The sequence below is a fragment of the Scatophagus argus genome, chromosome 6 (assembly GCF_020382885.2).
Source record: "Scatophagus argus isolate fScaArg1 chromosome 6, fScaArg1.pri, whole genome shotgun sequence".
Lineage (NCBI taxonomy): Eukaryota > Metazoa > Chordata > Actinopteri > Scatophagidae > Scatophagus > Scatophagus argus.
Genome location: NC_058498.1, coordinates 4,585,277 through 4,603,996, shown reverse-complemented (window position 1 = coordinate 4,603,996; position 18,720 = coordinate 4,585,277). Strand labels below are relative to the sequence as shown.

At 41.7% G+C, this 18,720-nt stretch overlaps 1 protein-coding gene across 3 annotated transcripts in view; it reads left to right on the top strand.

The window, feature by feature from the left end:
• LOC124061081 (disks large homolog 1-like) overlaps positions 1–18,720 on the top strand; it is a 94,115-nt gene that overhangs the window by 42,294 nt on the left and 33,101 nt on the right. For all 3 annotated transcript variants that reach the window (XM_046392613.1, XM_046392612.1, XM_046392614.1), the window contains exons 8-14: positions 10,833–10,886; positions 13,216–13,266; positions 14,759–14,883; positions 15,157–15,326; positions 15,682–15,818; positions 16,880–17,024; positions 18,439–18,571. In XM_046392613.1, coding sequence (XP_046248569.1) covers positions 10,833–10,886; positions 13,216–13,266; positions 14,759–14,883; positions 15,157–15,326; positions 15,682–15,818; positions 16,880–17,024; positions 18,439–18,571 — 815 coding nt within the window. The remainder of the gene's footprint in view (positions 1–10,832; positions 10,887–13,215; positions 13,267–14,758; positions 14,884–15,156; positions 15,327–15,681; positions 15,819–16,879; positions 17,025–18,438; positions 18,572–18,720) is intronic.

Genomic DNA, 18,720 nt, shown 5'->3' with positions numbered 1-18,720 from the left:
GAAAAAAAAAAGAGTATTGTTGTCTGAACATCAGCCACTCACTTACTGTTGAACTGTGTGTCCTGACTTGAGGACACAATTTTCCCCAACAGCCCCACAAGTAGGATCGCTTCCTGAGGTCAACAATCGATGTGAGAGGAGGGGGTTCATCTTAAATCTGCCCTGCGGGGTATAGAAGATTGGGTTTGACCTCTGTTGATCCCGTTATGGCATGTAATAGCGCCGCTTATGGTATTTAGAATAATGACTGTGCTAGACAGCTGTTCACTGAAAGAACTTACAGGGATTTATTTTGTTTTAGCTCTGTGCTTTATATTACCTTCAGATAAAACTATGTGCATCCTGTAACCTGCAAAACCTTCTTTGAAAAAAATTAGGTAAGAACAGTTATGAATATTTTATAACTTATTAGGGCAATATCATAAGGGATCAAACAGACCTTCAGATAAACTTCTTGCACAGATTGAAAATCCTTGACTGAAGAAACCAAAGAATCACACACCACCGCCTTGATCATTTGATTTACGCTTTGAACTGGCAGTAAAGCCATCTATTTGTTCTCTCACACAGGGAAGAAAAAGACGCAAGACAACATGAATGTAGTAACGCAGGTTCCAAAATGTTATGCTTCGCAAATGTTTTTTGGAGAAGAAATGCCTGCTTGTAATTTGTTAGACAGTTCATTTAAATGTTTGCCTTGCAGCCCCACACAGCATTTAGCTTCGTTTTGAGCTAGAATGACCGCCAACGAACTGTGACACATTTTTTGAGTCTGATGGCTCTTCTCAAACTCTCACATTTAGCCGTAGTTGGCAAACAAGCTAGACATGCCCAGTATTCCTGGTGGAGAAATCTGAGCATTTAGCAAGCTAAAGACTCTGATGTTTCTGTCAGGATATGGTGGAGACCAAAGTATTGAAGTATTGGACTTTGCCTGGGCAGGTGACCAGAAGCATGACTGCAGAGGGATACTCATGTTACTCTACATCTGCTTAATGCTTGCTAAACCTGCAGCTGCAGGTTAAGTTGTTGTGGGGCATAACAGCTTGATATGCTGATGGTACATCACTGCTGTTTTCTGTGACTTTGTTGTGACAATGGATTCTAAAGCCAAGCCTTTCTGTCTCACTTTTATCTATTTATTACCCCAAATACAGAATCTGAATTATTGTGGTTTTAATGTAAATGTAAAAGTTATTTTCAATTGTTTTCTTCAATAAAATTTTTGCTGTGTAACAATGCTGCCTTTCACGCCATACCAGGACCTTCCAACCCAACAGCAAAACAAATCCCTGATCTAATCACAACAGATGCTCTAAATTAAAACTGATTTATTCTGGCATGTTGTGTGTGGCTGCTGGTGTGATATATGATAATGAAGATCTCAGGCACTCACTGGATCCATGGAGACCACAGCTCTGCAGTGTGTTTTTACATTCTTTACCTTCAGATAGTGTCAATGTTATCTGCAGCTATTATTCACTTATTCCGTGTCCATCTTAGTCAGTTTTGATCAGTTCTGTCAGTAGCATGTACTGAAAACGGTAAAAATATAGTTAACATAAGTGTTATGATGAGATACTGATCAAGATATAATATGTAGGATTTCCTCATTAAAATATTTCAACGCAACTATGAGTTGAGTCGTGCCCTTACGTTATCCCAAATGTTCAAACCCACAGAAATCTGTAATTTTATTAAAGGTTACTATTACTATAACTTCCAGGGGCAAGTCAAAGAGTGAGGAAGAAAGTCGGCAAATGAAACTAAATGTGACTTGAATAAAACTTTAAAACATTACCTCACTCAGATCATTTCTGCCTGAGTCATGACGGACAGATTTTCCTCAGCAATGGCGGTTGTTCAGCAATGAAGACAACAACTCCGATGGTCCAAAGCTGCTTTTGTCTTTTGTTTTCTTTTGACTGTCAGACTGCTAGCAGCAGAAACTGCGTGCTGTGCATTAAAGAGTCTGCAGTTCTTGTGTTTCTGTTATTCTTGAGAATTGGACCATAAAACAACACTGGAAGATATACACAGCATTTGCAGTAATACCAGGGCTCCCGCTAACATCAGTGTACCTAAAATATCATCGTGCTGGAATGGACATTTGCAAAATGTTTGCCAGAAATGACTAACGGTATCTTGTAAACAGTGTTGAAATTAAGTAAATAGTCACATGAAACAAAACAGTCAAAACAGAATTATTATCTTTTTCATGTTGCATGTTATGGTGCAGTATTATGCATCATGATTTTGTGTCACACTGGTTTTAAACTCAAGATATTGTCACAGTATCTTTGCATGACATCATGCTGTCAGTCAGTGCTGACAATATGAGACAGACAAACAAAACAGTACTGTGTAGTAGCATCATCATATTTGCATGCATGTGTTTCTGTCAGTGCTTCATCTGTCTGTGGCGTCTGAGGCCCCCTGCTGGTGACAGTCGGTGTCACAATCTTTTCTCACTGCAGATTATGGAGTTTGTTTTTTTTTTCTTTGTTTGTTTTGGGTTTTTTGGTCGATTATGGAGGAATGTTTTTTAACTCAACAAAGCCCATTGTCAAGATTTTATGTCCTGTTACATGACCACTTTCCCGTTGAATACTGTCTTTATTCTTGGCACAGTCAGTAATCACTGTATGAGTGAAAATTCAAAAAGGTGATAGATAGAGATAGAGAAAGAGTGATAATAATTTCATTGTGGGAAACAAGCAACAGCAGTGAGGTGGCAAGTTGTCAGGATTTAACTGAATACAAGTGGGATTGCATTGCTGATAGAATGTGGGTAAATGACTTTATCTCTGCAGATAACAACATGAGATCTTTGGTGGGCTTTTTTTGTTTGTTTGTTTGTTTGTTTGGTTTTCTTTTAGCTGGGTTAATTCTGTCTCTGTTTTAACTGTATAAGTAAACATCTAAATTTGAGATTTTGACCCTTTTTGGCAGTTGCCTTCATTCTAAGTCAGTCTGACTTCTCTGAGTCAGAGTTGTATGTGTGTGTGTGTGTGTGTGTGTGTTAACTATTAATTAACACCCATTCCACTAATTAAGTGACTTATAAAAGGTTTAATACTTCGTAAATGAGGGTATTTTTTCCTACATTTTTACACTTCATCTTCAGGTCAGTCTGACCCAGAACATAAAATGAGCACTCGAGCACTAAATTGTGATTATGATTATGATATGATTTGAGAGCTTATTTTGATGTGTTTCCCAATGTGTTTCTGAATAACTCGTCTCTGAGCTGTGTCAGAAGGGAGAGGGGGTAGAAAACTAAGTCGAGTTTGACATGTTGTGGGCACATGGACTCAGATGCTTCATACATAACAATAATTTGAGGGTAATGTTTCAAGTTTGTCACTTGGGTCTTTGGATGCAGTGCTCAGGACACTAGAAATTGGCTGACAGATCCTACAAGTGCCTGATAAGACAGCAGTATTCTGGACGAAAATGCTTCTTCGATGCTAACTAAACCCACATTCTGAGCCTAAACCGTTACTCAATGCCCCCCCTCCCCGTCCCATACCTTTGTTTCATCTCTTCAACCATTCCTCACCACAGCCCCCTCCTAACCCACCCTCTAGCACCGTATTAGTGTGGGCTTCATCTAGCGCTGTGATGCTAATAGCCTATTCTCCTTGCTCATCCTCTCCTGACTGAGCGGTTAGCCTGCAGCGCTAGCAGCACTTTACACAGGGAACACTAACAGAAATGCTGTAACAGCATTTCTTTCAACCACCCTCACCCTCTTTTCATCTATTTGTGCTCTCCGCATGGGTGCTGCTTTTTAATCTGCTTCTCTCTCGCTCGCTTTCTCTCTCTCTCTCTCTTAGCAAGTTGGTTTGGGGCAAGTTGTGGCATATATTAGCTGACATTATGGAGGCTTGGACCTCGTACTGGCTGTGTGTGTGTGTGTGTGTGTGTGTCCAGCTCTGTGTATAAACCAATGGCAGCTCTCTTCTTTGACAAATGCCGGCTATAGGAAGCCAGAAGCTATGATTAAACTCATATTAAATATCATGGCTAAATATCATGGCCACTATCTTATAGTATAATTAATATGATAAGATAGAAGTATGTTTGCAGAAATTCTGATGATTTGTGGGTTTTAACAATAATTTGTCAAATCAGTTATTTTCTTTGTATTTTACTTTAGATTTTTTGGTATTTTTTTCACTACCAGTGTCAATAACAAGACTTGTAAATAACGTATACATTTGAGGGTTGTTTCTTCTGATACACACAATTTCAATTATAACTAAAAATACAACTGATAGTGAATTTGGTGAAGCTGCTGTTCGCAAGGTTGGCTTGCCTTTGGAAGCAACTCGTCATTCAGCATCTGAAATGCCTTTGCCCTGAACAAACATTAAACTTTGAGACACACGCAAAAGCAGAGAGACCCATTCTCACAAAATAAGTAGGTCAACGCATAGAGACACACACACACAGCAGGCATTTCATAGACTGTATTCCAGCTGACCCGGCCTGCCTTGTGATGCTTTAAAAGAACAAGACAAAGGTTGATGGAGGAGACGGCCCTCCACCAATCGCAGCTCTCTGCTCATTGTACGCACACACAGAGTGAGCTCTGAGCACTGTATCACTGTCCCTGGTCGCCTATCGATTACTTATGCCTGGCTGCTGTCATGTGCAGGAGTCCCCTAATTGGCCAGTCCAGGAAAGAGGCTGAGAGAGGGAGAGTTGGAGAGACAGAGAGCGGGACAGACACTGAGAGAGGGAGGCAGCATAGAAAGATGAGAGAGGCTGAGGATGAGAGTTGTGCATAGAGATGTGGTCTCATATCAAATCACGATGACAGAAAGACAAAAGACGACAAGATGAGAGAAGGACGACAAAGAAAAATTTTAATCCTTCTGACCATTACACCTTCTGGATGGACAGAATGAACACAAATCTGAAAACAAAAGAAGCTGAGTTGTACTGTCTCTACTTTCCTTTTGGAATATACGAATCCAACTGTGTCATCTACAGAGCGACCAACTATTCAAATTCAAATCTGGAGGAAGCAACCATATAGGCGGATAACATGACTTACTGTGAGTGACTGACAGTTGAAGTGCATCATAACCACAGGACGAGGAACACAAATCTTCCAATGGATCACAAGAACTGACTCGCATTGTCTACAGAAAGAAAGTAGGACTGAAAGAAGACTCAACTTGTCCAAGAGGTCCTACTGTTTCTTTTTTTAAGCGTATATCTTCCTACTCACCTTGTAACACCGAGGGATGTTAAGAGAGTCAGCATGTCCCTAAGGGAAGAAAACCCAGAAGAGGATGGTTGAATGTCACACTTGCTTTTCAGGAGTAGCTGATGCTCTAATCTGTGAGGGAGAAGTCAGGGAAACAAACGCGGGATTGTATTTTAATTTACTGATGGTATTCCAGTAATTTTGACACACTGATAGACAGCAGAGAAAGAGTAGGAGGGGTCGGCGAAACAGGAGCATCAACTCTGAACCGGACACAGAGGGGATTGGTTGTACTTGAGAGGAATGACCTACATTATTCGGACAGAAGTGATTGTGAGGAGCTACTCCCTTTTGTCATGTCAGTAAAGGAGACGATATGGTGATAATAAGATAAGGAAGATTGCGGTGTGGCTTTTTATATACCTCTGTAGCTATGACCACTTACTTCCACAGCCATGAGTTCTGCTGTAGCCCCAAGAAGCCCAGCAGTGGCTCGACTAAGAGCAAATCTGGCAAAGGGAAGGGAAAATCAGGAAAGAGTCACTCTCACTCGAAGCATAACCAGAATTTATTGCAAATCCAGACGTCAAATCACCAACCTTCACCTCTACACTCGCCAAAGCACCATCCCCATTCCCCGAAACATGGCTGCCATTCTCCAAAACACCTGCTTCCTTCTCCTTCTCCTAGCTATTACCACATAGCACCACCGTCTCCAAGTCATCAGCTAGCTCCGCCATCTCCAACCTACCAGCTGGCTCCACTATCACCGAATTGCCTACTGCACTCTCCAAGCCACCACCAGCTTCACCTGTCACCGAGTCATCACCAGCTGCAGCATCAATGTCAAAACCAGCAACAGTACCGTCCACCGACGTCGCCAAGTCACCTGCTTTCTTCGCAGTCGACGCATCAAATATACCAACAGCAACAGCAACAGCAGCAGCAGCAGGTGCAGCTCCATTCACCTAGTCATCACTCGTTCCAACAGTACCAACACCCCCACCACCACCACTCTCCTCTTCCACACGCCTCCCAGTCGCTGTCCATCCACCCTTTTCACTCGCCGCAGCTTCCTCTATGTTCAGGGCTGGGCGGATATGGATGGAGCACACTACCAACCAACCTGGCCACTAGGGGCACGAGAGGAAAATTTCCTAACCTGAGGGACAGTGTGAAGAAGAGCCCCACAAAGAGTAAAGCCAAGGGCAAGGCAGGGTGCAGGCCGTGGCCCAATGACACGCATATTTGGACTGCACACTCAATGGAAACGCCCCCACATGTGCCGCTCGTGCACCACTTTCCACAAATACAGGCCCATGTGCAGGTAGGTTTGATGGGTGGATGCATGCAATAGATGGTGTTAGGTCAGTGATCCTCATGAGGAGAGCATGTGTGCATTTGGTGAATCATTTCCCATTTGTCTCTCATACTAAAAGAGATTCCAACACAGGTTTTCAGCAAGTCATGCAGTTTGACTACACACCGTGAGCACAAGACACATAATATCATAACATGTGCAGTGTTTTGGCCCCTTTTTTTCAGGTATTAAAGGAGATCCCTCATTAAGGTCTGTGCATGAAGGTCTACACACCATTGTCTCCAATGTGCACGTTAGATTGTATAAAATGTTGCAGAGAAATTTAAAATTCACTGGAGACTACAGTTTTAATTGCTTTTATTGTATTGTTGACATTCAATGTCAAAATGTGCAGACATCCTGCTGCTGCCCCACTCAGCCAGTCTAGGATTGTGTTCACTTGAGGGTCAGTCAAATTGCACCTGTGCACGTTTGAAATGAAAGGCATCATGGCTTGATTTCCCCTCAGAGTGTTTTTACTTACCAGAAAAAAGTATGAGTTATATTGCAATTTCCCCCTGTACTATCATAACATCTGAAAAAAACAACCCAAGTTCCAAAAAGCAGAAAGAATGACACTGCACTGAGAAACGTAGCAGAGGTTATAGAGTCAAATTTACTGCATATTCCATTAATGTTCACAGTACTTCTGGAATCAATACTTGTCAGGATATGTTAGGCAATGCAGCAATGATGGGACAAAGAGAGACGGGAAGAAATGTAATTTGTGACGTCCGTCTGCATCACACACGCAGTATCACCGTGTGATGAGGAGTCTACAAAGTACACGGGCTGCTGTAAGCTAAAAGTGTTGTGCTTATTCCTGACTACGGTGGTGGAGACATTTCAGAAGTGGGCGTTCAGCACAGTAGGCTGTTGCCATTATCTTTGTCGTGCTTCAGTGCTGTTCTCCACACAAACCTCTGAGTTGTGTTGAGTTGTGTACAGAATTGCAGTGTATTTGAAGTGTGTGTGGGTCGTGACTGTCTCTTTTTTCTGGGAGTTACTGAATGTAATTTTGAAAAACTTTTGAAAATCAGATTGTGGTAAAATAAGTTGAGCATTTGAATCAAGTCAAATAAGCTGGTCGTTCATCATCATTGCAATCAATCAGTCAGTCAGTTGCACGTTATTCATAAAGCGCCTTTTGAACAAATTGAAAACGCAGTATTATCAGTGTAAAAGGAGGAGGATGGGCAGTTTCAGTGTCCCAGTGATATAACCAAAAGAGCCTTAACACCCATTTGAAACAGGACTTGTGCATTGTATAAACGGCACTACAGTGATTTGCTGCCGGTTGGATTTTTATTGTTGTCGTCCATCTGCAGCGGGCACATTAATCAGAGATAGCAGGTAGTGATAGTCTGATTAGTGTGGTTAGCAAGGCCGTTCTGATTTGATTACACGCTCCATCTGATTAGCTCATTAGTCAAACGAAGTTTCATTGCTAATTAGTACGACAGAGAAGATAGTGATATCAGGATGGAGTATGTGTGTCTTCACCTCTCAACACTGGCTTTTCAGGTACTACTTTCTGCCTAATTGGATTGGTGAGCTTTCATATTTGACTTTGTGTGTTTGTATATTCCTTCTTGTAATAGCACGTTCACAAGGCACATTGCTCTGATTGGGCATTTAACAAACCTCTGCTGTCATCAGGCTTCCTTTTAGGATTCTTGATTTGTGCTTATCCAATCACAATACATCTGCTAATTGATAACTGTATTATAAGGATGTTGATGTGGAAGCAGCAATCATTTCCCAAAGGCTGCACACGCACACACATACACACACCCTCTCTCTCTCACACACACACACATGCACGCACACACCTACTCAAATATTTCAACCATCCTGCATATGTGAGAAATATGATGATGATGAGACAACCCAGGGTTGGTCTGGATCGCTCTCTAAGCCGTGCTGTGCTGAACTGAACCAGGCCATAATGCCTCGCTAACACAGCTGGTGTAACAGCAATTATGTAAGAAGTAACAATCACTTCCAGAGTGCGACAAAAGCACTGTCTGGATATGGATGTTGTGTGCGTTTGTGTACTTGTGCGCGAGTGCTTATTTGTTTATATTTGCACGTTTGTTCTTTTGGCCTTCTCATGTAACACAGCCTCAGCCACACACACTGACACACTCATGTTGATGTTACATAAGCGTGCAGTCTGACATAGCGTGTCAATGGAATCACCAGCTGACTAACACACTGGATTTGTCGCTCTGTGAATGGCGCACACACACACACACACACACAGGGGTTGCTGTTGTTACAGTGGCTGAGGGGTCGGGTGAGGTTTTGAGACTGACAAGTCAACTTTAAGTTGCTTTGTTAAAGTCAGCATAAAGTATTTGAAGTTGCATTAACATCACATCCACTTTCTTTCAGTGTCACAAAAGACTGCAGTGCATTGAATTGTAACCCCTGTGTCGTGATACGTATTGTATCACCAGATTATTGCCAAGACACAGCCCCACTACATATAGGACAAATATGGGTCATTAATACTAGCTAAACTGTCCAACAGTATCCTGCGCAGTTTAGTACATAAGTTTATGCTCCAGTAAAGCTCCAGCTATTAAATATATAGTAATATAACTCTAATATAACAGGGACCATTCTGCTGCATAATGCTGTACATTTTGCTGAATAATGCTGCTGTACTTTTGTTTAAGCATGTTCGCTTGCTTAAATTTTCTCAAGTACAAAAATGTACTGTAAGTATTTCTTTCATCTCAAGCTGAGATATTTTTAAGACATTTTGTGCAGCTCAATGGCACGAGCATGTCTGAGGTTAAAGATTAAATACTACGCTATGAGCATGTTTAACTGTAGTGGTTCTTTGAGGCGGGAGGTATAGACCTCACAGTATTTGTCATGATGGTTGCTTTGTGTAGAGCACAATTAGGAGATCATCTCTACCCTCCACTTGTAGCTCCCTTTTTCTCCCCGCCATTCACATCAGCACACCCACACTCACTGATCATAACAGCTGCAGCTGTCAGCGTGACCCTAACTGTCTCCACAGCGTCCCCGAACCTTGCTGTATTATCCCACACCCACTCCATCTCCTGCTTTCACAACCTCCCTCCGCTTCCGTTCACCTACCATTCATTTTAGGTCTTTTCTGCTCATGTCTGTGGTTTTCAGGGGTGTTGAGTTTATCTGTCTGCACCCTCTGCTCCACATTGCTGTTGTTGAGCAGGCAGATTTGACTCCTCCCACCGTACCTTTAATCCCTCTGATCCCCCCTCCCTTCTCTCTGTCTGTTCCCATGTGGGATCAAGCATCCTGTCAGCTTGACTGACAGACAGTTGGACATGTGGTGGTGGAGAGAGAGAGAGAGCGAGAGAGAGAGACATGGAGTGAGATGTGTTTCTGTGAGAGAGGGAAGATAAAGGAAAAGGGGGGGATGAGAGAGGTAGAGATTAGTGTAGAGAGATAGATGCTACTGCTGCTCCATTGCACATTGATGTCGTGAAGTCTGGGTGGACTGTCCATTTGGTTCGGTAGCTTGTTTGATGCAGACTTTTTTTGGGCGGGGGTGCTGCAGACTAAGAGCTTGCAGCTTCAGATTATCTTACATGGACTGGCTTGCTCATTACTGGTTTGTTGGAGAAGACTAGAGCTGTAGACGCTGGACTGGCGAGCGCTAAATACTTTCTGGGGAGAAAGTGAGAGGAGGCGAGGGCAAAAGCAAAGGCACGAGTCAAGACGAGTAGGATTATAAAATGGGTACTGATGCTCCTCATGTAAATACAAGGAGAAAAAGACACCTTGTGGCTGCTTATTAGCTAGTGTGAGGTGTGTCTTTTGTTATGTTGTGCTGGGCTGAACCAGGCCATAAAGTTGTTGACATGCAATGGAATAGAAAGTACAGAGCAGTAGAATACATTATCTTACAGGCTGTTAGACGACCATCTAAAATGTAAAAGCACATGTTAGTGTCATAGTATTTTGTCTTGCGATGACAGAGCTTTGTAAAACAGTCTGTTGCAGCGTGGTTTTTGCAGTGTAGTACATGAGTATTGTCTTAAAATAAGGGTTGTGCAGTATGTCATGCGGTGTATGCTGTCGCTCCGTGGTGGAAATCTGTAGCAGATGTGCTCAACATGCTGTACCAGAACATGAGACGAGTAAGTTCACATCACGGATCTCCAGTTTCGCAGTGAACTGCATCAGCAAGCCTACGATAGCCTTCAAATTAAAAGTATTTAATATGTTTGGTCTTCTCTCTTGCAGGCCAACCCGCCTCCAGTGGTGGTCAACACCGACAGCGTTGACACTCCCCCATATGTGAGTACTGGTTCAGATCTCTTGTCAGTGACACCAAATTTAAACCAGCATCCACTTTGCAACCTGCTGATACTGTAACACACACTAATAGCTATTTTAGGTTGAAATTCTAGTAGAGTATACAATAATTGTATTGTATTGTATTGAAAGTACTAAAATCCTTTTCTCACAGCCATAAAAATGTTATATTTGGGGTTATTTTACTGTGGAAAGGCATGCGGCACTTTTTGGAGCTTCCACTAAAAACGCTCAGTAAGTTCAGCATTTGTCCCCTGCATTTTTATGGAGTGATAGCAGCCTCATGGATTTAGACAGAAAGCTCAGTGCAGAATTAGATGGATCCAGATGTCACTTTACTGGTAGCCAGCTGCCACAGAGAATCAGTGTCTGTTATTGTTAGATAAGTTTATTATGTAATTACTGTGGAATTACTCCCTGCTGGACTGCCTGGAATGTAACACACACAGAAAAAAAAAAGATTTCTCTCACGCAGCTTAAACTTAATATGATTGCTGACTGTTTTGTGACTTTTCTTCCAAAGAAATGTAATTCATGCGTGAGACAAATGCAGAGAAAGAGTTTGCTTTGATTGCATACAACAAAGCAAATGTGGTGTTTTAGGTGCTGATGAGGCAGTGGTGGTTTTTTTAAATACTTCAGATCCACTGTCACCGTCTGCTGCACCCTTAGGAAGCAGAAGACATGTTAAAAATCTCCGAACAATATCATTGTTCAAACAAACAAAGATCAAGATATATTTAAATAATAGCGGGGCTTTAAGAAACAGGAAATTCCACAAGGAACCCAGAAGTCCCCAATAATTCCCTCATCAATAATGACATTTTAATGTTAATAGCAATTTCATGTGGCCTGTGACCAGGTGCCCATCCAGTCTGAGTTTGTGCAGTGTGTGGTAGGTGACAGCAGACGTCCTGCACATGGCTGACGGAAGATTGAGCCCTCTGTTTAAAACGACAGAAATTCAAAATCTGAACTAATCTGGCTGCACAGAAACACAGATTACAGCCAAGGGGATTACATGGGCCATTGGGATGCCACTCGACCACTGTGTGTGTGTGTGTGTGTGTGTGTGTGTCTCTGTTTGTGTGTGCGTGCCTGCAGTAGCTATAGCAGGAACAAGGAACACATCTGAATAAACTGAGAGGAACACAAACTGTGTGTAATCATCTAGATTTAATTCTTAGTGCTGTTTGTTGAGTCAGGTAATGCAGACGTTAAGGTTTTATCGTACATGCAGTCGTGGCTGAGCAGTGTGATTGGCTGATGGGTAATTCACCAGGGATGTTCTTAAATATGACATCAGAGATACATCATCGTTAAGTCAGCTTTACCAGTTTAATCTCTGGGATTCATGCGTCATTCATAAAAGATCAAATGTCTAATTTCACTTTTCTGTAATTCTCACATGCAGTTTGTTTTAAGTGATGAGTGAAATAATGATCTAATAATCAGCTCAGCTCACATTTTGTAGTTTAACTGGGAAGGAAACATTCTTCACTTGCTGAATGACACAAGTCAGGTTTGGAACGTAACCAAGTACATTTATTTTACCTATTCAAGTACATATACTATGCTTGAGTATTTTGATCCCATGCCAGAGCAATAAAGGAGAGAAATATTTTGCTTTTTACTTCACAACATATTTGATGGTTTTAGGTACTAGATATTTTACAAATTGACATGTTTGTGCGCAAAAAAAATGAAAATGTCCAAGCAAAGCTGAAACGATTAGTCGATTCATCGATTCATCGATCGATTGTTGTTCATGCAAAACATTTCATGTCTCCACCTTCTCAAATGTGAGGATTTCCTGCTGTTCCTTTTAGTTATTTTAATAATTTCATTTTGAAGTCACTTTGAGTTTTGGCTAGTGATGAAGAGACTATTTCTGCATTTCACAAACAAACAGTCAATCGATTGAAGGAGAAAATAATGAGCAGACAAACAATACTGAAAATAATCCTTAGTTGCAGTCCTATGAGCTCCACCTTAACCAACTGCAGCAGTAAAGTCATTTTTTAAGTCATAATAATCTAATAATGATATATAATAGGTTATGGTGCATTAGTATCAGAGAAAGTCTGCATTGGGTTTTTATCACACTATGATGTGAAATATGAAACAGCTGCAATAAACATGAAGGTTTAATGCAACACGAGAGGATGCTGTACCTCAATATAAACACTGCATATGAATTATGAATGTCAAAAGCTTTACCATAAAACCGTTTTAATGATCTTTACGGGAAAACAGCTTTCAGTGTTTACTCTTAATCGACCTCCCTCTTCTTCCTCTTCCTCTCTGACAGGCCAATGGAACAGAAGCAGACTATGAGTATGAGGAAATCACGCTGGAGCGGGTAAAAACTCACACGGCCTACAATGAAAACACACCACTATGCATGCTTAATTATACACACTGTAAATGTAGTCAGTCACGTGAGTCCCCTCTGTGACAAGAGCTCCATCTGTTCATGCTGACCCTTGACGTCCGCGAACGCTCCTCCATAATCACGCTAAGAACAGCGTCAGAATATATTTTGAGTGTGTTTCAAACTGAGAGAACGGGAACGTGTCCTGAGACAAAAACAGTTAGAAATAAGTTAAAAATCTTTTCTGAAAAAGCTTAAATGTTGTCATAAAGAGCAGCTTGCTGAAGCTGCAAAATAAAGAAGCTGTTTATACTGAGTGATTGTGTTTGCTTTTGAAAGTGCACATAACAAATTTATAAAAGCTACTGCCAAAAATCTTACAGGAAGATTAACAGCTTGCATAATCATAAATTGTATGACATGAAATAAACTGAATTAGATAAAGGTGAAGTAATTAAGTGATATTGTGATGTAGGTGTGTGTTTTGCAGACTGGAGGTCACACATTAGCTTATTTACCTCAGCCTCTGACTGAGGTCTCACTACACTTACCTGCTTTGAAAAGTTACTCTATGCCCAATGTAATAATACAATATTAATTTATATAATCTTTATTATCATATAATAAAAAATCATCAAGATATTACCTGAGCTTGGTCAGATATTTTAGTTCAAATGTATCTTTCTCTCCTTCATCTCTTTGTTCTGATTTTCCTTCGCTCAGTCCCAGCACTGACCCTATTTCCCTGTCCATCCTTCCCCACTTTCTTTTTCCTGATTCTCTTCCCCCTCCTCGCTCATTACATTCCCCTTTACCTCACCCCGAGGCGCTCTCTCGCTCTCTCTGTCTCTCTCACTCCCTCCATCTCTCTCTTCCTATTCTCCTGTGACCTGGTTCTGTCTGCTTGACGGGATCTGCTTTAAAGACACTCTGGACATACACGCAAACACGGGCACAGACATGACACTGGCTTCAAACCCGCTGAAAAGCCTGAGAGATTGAGGGAAGCAGAACAAAGGCAGTCTGTAGGTGATGTGCTTAGTCGGCGGGGTGCTCTATTATGTGTAATTTGGTAACATAGCGATAATAATTGCAGACGGTCGTATGACACTTTGTTTGTTCAGCTGGTAAAATATATTTGCAAGAGATATTAGATGCAGCTTTGAAATAAATGACATTTCAGTCAGATGTAGTACTTAGAGAGTACTTAGTACTGACTGAGAGAGGCAGTGTATCAGGTGTGATGTTGTACTGTGTATTGCATGATGTATTTTTTAAGTATTTGGTCTGGATGTCTGGAGTTAGTGATTTCATGGCAGAATCATGGAGCAACATTTTTATACAACGACTCTTAACAAGAGCAACTGAAAGCTCCCAGCATCAGAAAGGGTCTTTTAAAACCAGTCTGAACATTTATTTTTCCTATTAAACACTGTGTGTGTGTTTGTGTGTGTGTGTGTGTGTGTGTGTGTGTGTGTAGGGTAACTCAGGTCTGGGGTTCAGTATCGCAGGAGGGACCGATAACCCTCACATCGGAGACGACCCCTCAATCTTCATCACCAAGATCATACCTGGAGGGGCTGCAGCCCAGAATGGACGACTCAGGTACACACACATGCACACAGGTTACGAGTTTGAATCGATTTTAACCACAAAATGCTAATATGCCTAAAATGATCTCGGCTGGTTTATTTTATTTTTGGCCGTGACAGAAGTTACATTAAAATGGAAAGAAGCCAACCAGCTCAAACGTGTTCACAGCAGCTTGATCCCACTTTGCTTTTTCATGAACCAGACTTCTTGTTTCAGAGTGAAAGACAAATGAGACTTTTCAGTTTGAGAGGTAATGAGGTATCATTTGTCTTCTTCGCGGCGCAGGGTGAACGACTGTATAGTCCGGGTAAACGAGACAGACGTCAGAGAGGTGACCCACAGCGGGGCTGTGGAGGCGCTGAAGGACGCCGGGGGTCTGGTCAGACTATGTATACGACGCAGGAGGAGCCTCACTGAGCGGGTCGTGGATATCAAGCTGGTCAAAGGCCCCAAAGGTGAGTAAAAATACTACAGAATCAAACAGAAAATAAAGTTCGTAAGTAGTAAAACACGAACTTATTTTGGATGTTCACGCACTTCTCTTATCCTGCCACTAGCTGACTGAACAGGCATGAACTGGAGCCTGACAGTGAACGAGCATCATGATGATTAAAACAGTTGAAATATGAAATGTGGGAGAGGTTGTGCGTTACCTAAATTGATTTCACTTACCATAACTACCCAGTAATTGTACTCCATCAACTGTCAGAACTGGTTAAAGGGCTCAAGGGAGGGATTGCAGCACTGCAGCAAATAGGAGAACATCCTCAGGAAACTCAGAGATATGAGCTGTTGACATTTGTCTCTCAGGTTTAGGATTCAGTATAGCAGGTGGAGTCGGAAACCAACATGTCCCGGGCGACAACAGCATCTACGTGACAAAGATCATCGAGGGAGGGGCTGCCCACAAAGACGGACGGCTGCAGATAGGGGACAAACTTGTGGCTGTAAGAAACTCCATTTTATTCCTTTTAATTCCTCTTTTGTCTTTTCTCCTTTTCCTTCTCTCCACTTACGATCATGCAAATGTTCTGTTTGAGTTTTGTAGGTAGGTTGCAGTAGTCACCAAAGCGGCTTTTTAGTGCTTCACATAACAATTCATGTTGTTTCCACAGTTCAAATTGTTTCCTCCTCACAAAAGAAAAATCAAATGAAATGCAATGCATAGGAAGTTTTCGGATCAGAATATGAATTCAGGTTTATTAGCCACACATAGGTGCAGGACTAATAAAGGCCCATCTTAGCATTATTGCTTACTGCATTATTGTCTAAATATCCTTTGGTAACACCAAATGTGAAATTATTTGCCCTTACACAAGCAGAAACGTCCATGTCACAATAATGGCACCAAATTCAAACTTGTGTGTTAAACTGAGAACTGAACCCACCTTTACTTCTTGCATAATACCTGCTGAGTATGCTCTGCTGCTATACTACTAAACGCTTCTCACATACACCTACATCAGGTGTATTAGAGAACAAAAGTTTGATTGTATCAAACTTTGGAGATTTTGCACCTTTACGGTTTCCAAATTCAATACATTTTTGCATGTGTTAAAATTACGTTGGTTTTGATGGAAAACTAGCAAGTCAACAGCTTTGCTAAGTCAGCCAAACATGCAAAAAGTGCAACAACACAAGACGTAGCTTTGCAAGCCAGCAAGAAGCCCAGCCTTGGATTTGTGAAGCCGTCTCAAAGACAGACAGACAGACAGTATGAGATTTTACTCTGTTCTCTTGCCTCTTGCTCACTCAGTCTCTGTCCTCTTCTTACCTTCATTGTCAACACCCTCTTCGTTCTTTTCACCTATGGCAGGACGTGCCAGTTAATGAACATCAGTATGTTTTAGGACACATTGCACACACACCACAAAACAGCATCCTCACCGCTTGTTTTTACTGCGGTCTGATGCGGCGCTGCAGTGGCCATAAAGTTGTCTCCATGCTCTTTGTGTCTTTAGTCATGCCTGTACATGCTAATCCAGTTCACGTCTTCATGTGTCTCCAGGTGAACGCCTCCTGTTTGGAGGAGGTAACTCATGAGGAGGCAGTGGCTGCCCTGAAGTCGACTCCTGACGTCGTTTACCTCCGTGTCGCCAAACACGCTTCCCTTTTCATTAATGACAACTTCCCTCCGCCCGACGTCACTAATTGTAAGCAGACGTACACCCAAGACTTATACCCATAATGCAACAATTTTGCTCATGGTTTATTTCAGACACGACTTGCAGTGAGCACTGTGATCTGGTGAGTGTTGCACACATCACTGCAGCCAAGAGGCTGAGACATTTTAGAGCCAGATGGTGCTGAGCTATAAAGAACAGCGAGGAACAAAGCTGTTGGTGGAGATTTTTACTTTGGGTGGGTTTATAAAAAAAACACCCATCTACCATCAGGCTTTTTGCACAGGATCTTACTTACTAGAACAACAGCGGCAGCACAGTAAGCTTGAATTCACAGATCACCATCATTACACGCAACTAATCAAGGCCACATGTTCAGGGGCTGATAGATATCACAAACACATCTTTATGTGACTCATTAGTTTTACTGTATTATACAGAAGTGCCAAAGAAAGAAGCAAGAGCAGGGAGGGGAAAGATGAGGTACAGTAAAGCTTTGCTGTGCCGTTCAAAGTGGTGATGGAAAAGGCTGCCATGATACTGAATATACACCACATACTAAACAACACATTGAAATAAATGTTTGTGTGTGCAGCCCTGGATTGAAAATCTGACTGTAGATCAGTTTTTCTTTTACAGCCTTTGTAATTTGGATACCATGTGGATATCAAATTGTTTTAATCACGTGCTTTCGATAAAGTATTGACACCAACTTTTGACAGCATTAGTGGTGGAAACCCCATGGATTAGGAGCAGTTCAGTCATGGCTCAATCAAATAAAGATGTCTCACAAAATTCACCCCAAACTGTGTCAGAAAAATATTGTTGCATGTCATCAGCACAGCACAGACACAGCCTAATGTTTTACAACTTTTAAGCGTGAAATCCCTGTCACAGCAGTATTTATTACCCTCAGTGAAGTTGTTAACAGACCTTGCCATTGATTTCTTTAAATATGTAAAGTAAAAATTCATTAGATGAACATAATGTGTTCACAGAGGGTCCACTGTGATCATGTGAAATACTGGCAGTGTTTTCAAACCAGGTTATATGCTATGGTTTAAAAGATATAAAGCTGACATCAACCAGACGGTTTTAAAAGTGTTATGTAACAGTCTGATAGTCAGACCGGGTGAATTTGGTCCACTGGATTACAGCCACTTGTCACCTTTCCAAATCAGTATATTATCAAACAGCATGTCATTTATCACCGCGCTGAATCTAACACGTTACCAAACAACATAAATCACATCACCGTCTCTCAACACATCACTGATTATATGCAGTACATCAACGGTTTGGACTCATTAACTTGGATCCATGAGTTGTGATTGATTGGACATTAAGTTTCAGAGAGGGCATTTACTGTTTAATCTTCTCAAATAAGAAACTTTACTAAAGAAAGACATGAAAGTAAATGTTCAACGTGTGTGTTTTCCTCCAGCGTACTCCCCACATCAAGACAACCATATAAGCCCCTACATGAGTGGCAGCCAGTCTGTAAGCCCCGCCCCACTGACCACGCCCAGATACTCACCGCTGCCCAGGGCCATGACGGGAGAGGAAGACGTGCCCAGGTGAGACCTCACACACAAACAGGTCCATGTTTATGGGACAGCAGGAACAGAGTTCTGTGAAATCCCACCCCGACACAAGCACACAAACAAATTAATCATAATACTAACTTAAGAGTAAACTAGAGAGTAATCAGTATTACACACCTTTG